General features: G+C 36.8%; 2 protein-coding genes across 2 annotated transcripts in view; both read right to left on the bottom strand.

Moving 5' to 3' along the window:
• Positions 1-417, bottom strand: part of LOC144444595 (solute carrier organic anion transporter family member 3A1-like) — a 64,206-nt gene extending 63,789 nt beyond the window's left edge. The window contains exon 1 of the mRNA XM_078134080.1: positions 215-417. The gene's annotated coding sequence lies outside the window, so the exon portion shown is untranslated. The remainder of the gene's footprint in view (positions 1-214) is intronic.
• A 3,551-nt stretch (positions 418-3,968) lies between these two features.
• Positions 3,969-5,000, bottom strand: part of LOC144444983 (solute carrier organic anion transporter family member 2A1-like) — a 6,487-nt gene continuing 5,455 nt past the window's right edge. The window contains exons 7-8 of the mRNA XM_078134533.1: positions 4,767-4,831; positions 3,969-4,240 (exon numbers count right to left, since the gene is read on the bottom strand). Coding sequence (XP_077990659.1) covers positions 3,969-4,240; positions 4,767-4,831 — 337 coding nt within the window. The remainder of the gene's footprint in view (positions 4,241-4,766; positions 4,832-5,000) is intronic.

Below are 5,000 nucleotides of genomic sequence, written 5' to 3'. Positions count from 1 at the left end.
ACGGGTATCGTCTTCACACACCATGTCGTGTCTATCCGCCATGTCTGTAAGTATTCAATTGCATTGCATAACAGAAGCTGCTCATCTCTAATTAGCCACTTCTAGCTAGCTCTATAACCTCGACAGCTTGCATTCTCTTCCCAGAAGTCCATAGATAAGCAAATAAAAGTTAGCATTATGAACAAGACTTATTTTCAGAATAATATTCACTTACCATTGTTTATGTATGACCGGGGTGAACAATATTTTGTCCTTGGTGAGAGCCGCGCCGTTCAAAAGTGACTGGCCTCCCGAAACGATGAAGTGTTGTTCTCTACCGACTTAGTATTTCATAATGAACAACGTATACGGTATAATGATGTATGTTAAATGCATCACAATTTGACGACGAGGTCAGTTAACTCTGGTTGGATACCACAGTGTGTCGCCGGTGACCGGTCGTCAATCCCATGATGCATTACGCTGCAGACCTCGCTTCAAAAGGAAGATTGCATTGAATTCATATCGGTCCACTATCCTGTGTTGGCTATTGAGAACTTGAAATACAAATGTGACATTTCCTACTTTCAGACATAAACGCAACTATGTACACATTACATTTTACCATCAACATGCTACATGTATTCACTTGGTTAAACTGTATCATCCTACTGGATGCGTACATTCAAATAAAAGATAGGGGTTGTATGTTTGCCCCCCCCCCCAGATTTTGAAGAGAACCCTGGGCATGCATGCATGCATGCATACATACATACATGCATACATACATACATACATACATACATACATACATACATACATACATACACACACGCACGCACGCACGCACGCACGCACGCACGCATGCATGCATGCATACACACACACACACACATACATACATACATACATACATACATACATACATACATACATACATACATGTAATGCCATTGCGTTATGTAGGGTTGGGCGAGGTACTTCGATACTACTATAAGTCCTCAGCATGTTATAGGAGTGTTATGTTTCACTCAAGACACAGAGACAGGACTTGGGTTCCTGTTTACCAGTGTATTATACATGACATGGACCGCGTGTAGAGTTGTCCATGCCACTTAGATATGGTGTCACAATTAGTGTACATGTTGCTATTTTACCCTACCGATGAGTGTGCGATATATTATGGTCTGTTGAACAGTTCATCGTTCAGCGATGCAGCGTCAATCACGCTTCCATCTTGATGTCGTTAACAATTTGTTGTATTTTAGAAAGATTCATTTCCCGTATAGATCGCTTAAATGTTTACCTGAAAACTTCGATATTACCTATACGATCATAATAGAGTGTCTACTCTGCAGTGGGATGTGTACATCGAGTCGTCAGACGCCCTCACCCGACATATGTTAACCTGGCGTATAAAAGACCCGAAACGTTCATACAAACAAACATACATACATACATACATACATACATACATACATACATACATACATACATACATACATACATACATACATACATACATACATACATACATACATACATACATACATACATACATACATACATACATACATACATACATACACACAGAGGCAGACAGACAGACAGCCATTCGTCAGTCATTAATAGAGAGACTGTATTTGACCGACTATGGACTCGATGTAGCTGATGAAGTCATCCCGCTAACTCACTTTTAAGATTGTTCTATCAAGCGGTAAACATGAAAATACACCGTCAATAAACTGTAAACAATGTAGATAAAAAGCCGTGTACTTTTCTCACGTATACGTAGGGAACAATGGTCATGTGTTCAACTCTTTCGGTGGCTAGGGCGTTGCTTGTTAAATTACTTTCACAGTGTCACAGTACGGAACGCGTATAGACGGAACGCACGTGTTAGTGGGAAAATTACATAAAAAGCACACCAACATGCGTATTAATATCATTGTTAATTTGGAAATAAATCCGTGATTGTTACAGAGAGAGAGAGAGAGAGAGAGAGAGAGAGAGAGAGAGAGAGAGAGAGAGAGAGAGAGAGAGAGAGAGAGAGAGAGAGAGAGAGAGAGAGAGAGAGAGAGAGAGAGAGAGAGAGAGAGTAAGAGAGAGAGAGAGAGAGAGAGAGAGAGAGAGAGAGAGAGAGAGAGAGAGAGAGAGAGAGAGAGGGAAAATTACATAACAAGCACACCAACATGCGTATTAATATCATTGTTAATTTGGAAATAAATCCGTGTGTGTTACAGAGAGAGAGAGAGAGAGAGAGAGAGAGAGAGAGAGAGAGAGAGAGAGAGAGAGAGAGAGAGAGAGAGAGAGAGAGAGAGAGACAGACAGACAGACAGACAGACAGACAGACAAAGACAGAGACAGACAGACAGACAGACAGACAGAGGGAGGGAGGGAGGGAGGGGGAGAAAGAGAGAGTTCCTTATAAGAATGAAGTTATTGAAAGACCGAGTGTTTTAGGTAAGATAAAAATTGGTATTTCTTGGCAATTGCGCAAAATCCATGTGATATTAAATCATGAAAAGATTCTTCAGAACACAACGTTTATGTAAATGACTTTATTGCCTGATGAAGTGGTGTTAAATTTAACCATACAGTGTAAATGATTGTAAATGACAAATAACCCTGTCCTGGAAAATATTCATAAACTGAAGTGGACAAAATCGAAATGTACACAACTTGATAAACCAGACAAACGTCACATATTCAATGAAATATACCCAGGACTTTCTGGATGAATAATTACATACATTGTATAAATGATTGCACATGAGAAATAACACTGTCATGTAGAATATACACAAACTGAAATGTACACACGTTACAAAATCGAAATATACACAAACCAGATAAATGCCACCACCTATTCATTGAAATACAATCAAGACATGATGTCTGCTAGCTGTTACGTGTATATCAACAAGAGTTATTGAAACTTCACAGTAATAACTTTTTTATTGCCATTTTCATTCTTTAAAATAAAGTAATCACTTTTGCTTCCAATCGACCTATAGTTGTAATGGTAATTATAATAATGCAGATAGTTCATTTAATTTTATTCCCAGAAATACTAGTATACATATCTAAGATACAGTGTACTAATTTGGTAAATGATTACATGATACCAAGAAAATGTACATGTGATTAGAGATATTTGACTAGCAACTAATCAAGTCCAACCCCTGTAAACATATTTTCGGATTTAGAGAAAATACAATATCTGGGTTTTCAAAACTACTCTTGTATTAAGTTTCGGTGTAGTTGTAGGCAGATCAACAGAACGTAAATGATTCTTCACTCTAACTTAATTAAAACACTTGACAATTGTTTAGCTACTAGAGATAAATGCAGTTAACACAGGATTAGTAGATAAATCAATATATTTGTAGAGCACGCTGTTGTTAGCTCCTGTTTGTTAGAAGTATAGCACATGACAGAGGTAAATTATACGTTAATTTTGGTAAAAATGTGCCAAAATTCCAAATATGATATTTCTGGATCGTAACACTATCACAAGCACATATTATGTGTGGTCATTGTCTTGTCTAGTATTGGTCATTATCAGGTTTAGCTTCAATATCACATAACACCATAGTCAGGAACGTTTAAAAAAAAACCCAAAAGAATGGACACTTTCTATACAAACTGCAGCTGTAGGTTTTCATTTGAGTTTCATTAACATACTGCACGTTTATAACTTGATAAAAAAAAACTCTATAAAAAGTATCATCAAATCATGTATACATTATATGTTTTATGTTGCTACCCCTTCACACACCACAGACAAAAACTTTGTCCCACATTCTAGACGATGGCTTTCTCATGAGCTCTGTGCAAATACGCCGTTTATATGTAAATATATGTTACTAAAGAATATACATCAGCTTATATCAAATAACATACTTTTTATTTAAAAGTATTTTTCAGTTGCTAAGTTTGTGTTTTTTGGATATTCGAAATAAGTGGTTGCAATACAGTATTGGTGACTAAGCCTTTTCAATTTCCTTAGTACTACCAACCATGTTATATTGGTTATCTCTCGTCTCATCTCCCGTTCGTCCCCTGATACTGCACCAATTCAGAGTGTAGAACAGAGTAGCCACGACTTTGATACTGATAATGACAGCCACGTATTTCATTCGATACGCCGGAAGGTCATATACCCAGCAGGCCCCTCTCTCACCGCAGGGTGTTTTTCCCCATACCTGGCACGTAGAGTCGAAAACAGCTCCGATGTATATAGGAGTTGGAATCCAGGCTGGAGTACAAAAACAATTGATCATAATATCAATGTGTTACTATACTACAAACAGGAATTTAATTTTAATTACGTCACACCTCAGTTCATCAAAACAGAACACATTCCACCATATATTTCAAATTTATTTTGCATTAATGTCGTACATTGCATGTCCTTACAGGATTTTCACATGTCACGTGATACTACGTCGTACCATATATCTCCTCACATATAACAGCACGCCAACAATTACAGGGTCACTTTATCATGAGTGGAGTTCCTGTTGTTAATGTTTGTTGTGTAAAAAGTAAGAAGATTTATAGGCGGGCTCACTATAACTATGGTGAAATCATAGACACTATTATTGAGTTATCTATGGGAAAAGTCATTTCATTATAGTTGCCCGTCAAACTGAAAAAAAGTGGAACATATACGATTGTATCACAATTGACACCATACGACTTCACATCACATACACTGTAGATCAATATTTGTAGTTGATAAAATGTATGACGCCATGAATGTATCAATATAATAGCCTTACCAATGATTTCAGTAAACACTCCTCTTAATCCAAGTGCTATTGATTTGTCTATAGGGTCGACACACCTAAAATTAAGAAATAATAATTTTAATAATTATGTCATCTATTCAAATTATTCAACGGCATATATATACACACATATTATATGTATATAATTCTCTTTCTCTGTTTGTTTGTTTGTTTGTTTGTTTGTTTGTTGGTTTGTTTGTTTGTTTGTCTGTCTTTGTTTGTCTC

This window comes from Glandiceps talaboti, chromosome 13, assembly GCF_964340395.1.
Source record: "Glandiceps talaboti chromosome 13, keGlaTala1.1, whole genome shotgun sequence".
Classification (NCBI taxonomy): domain Eukaryota; kingdom Metazoa; phylum Hemichordata; class Enteropneusta; family Spengelidae; genus Glandiceps; species Glandiceps talaboti.
The sequence above is the reverse complement of the archived record's forward strand: the minus strand, read 5'-3'. Positions and strand labels throughout refer to the sequence as shown.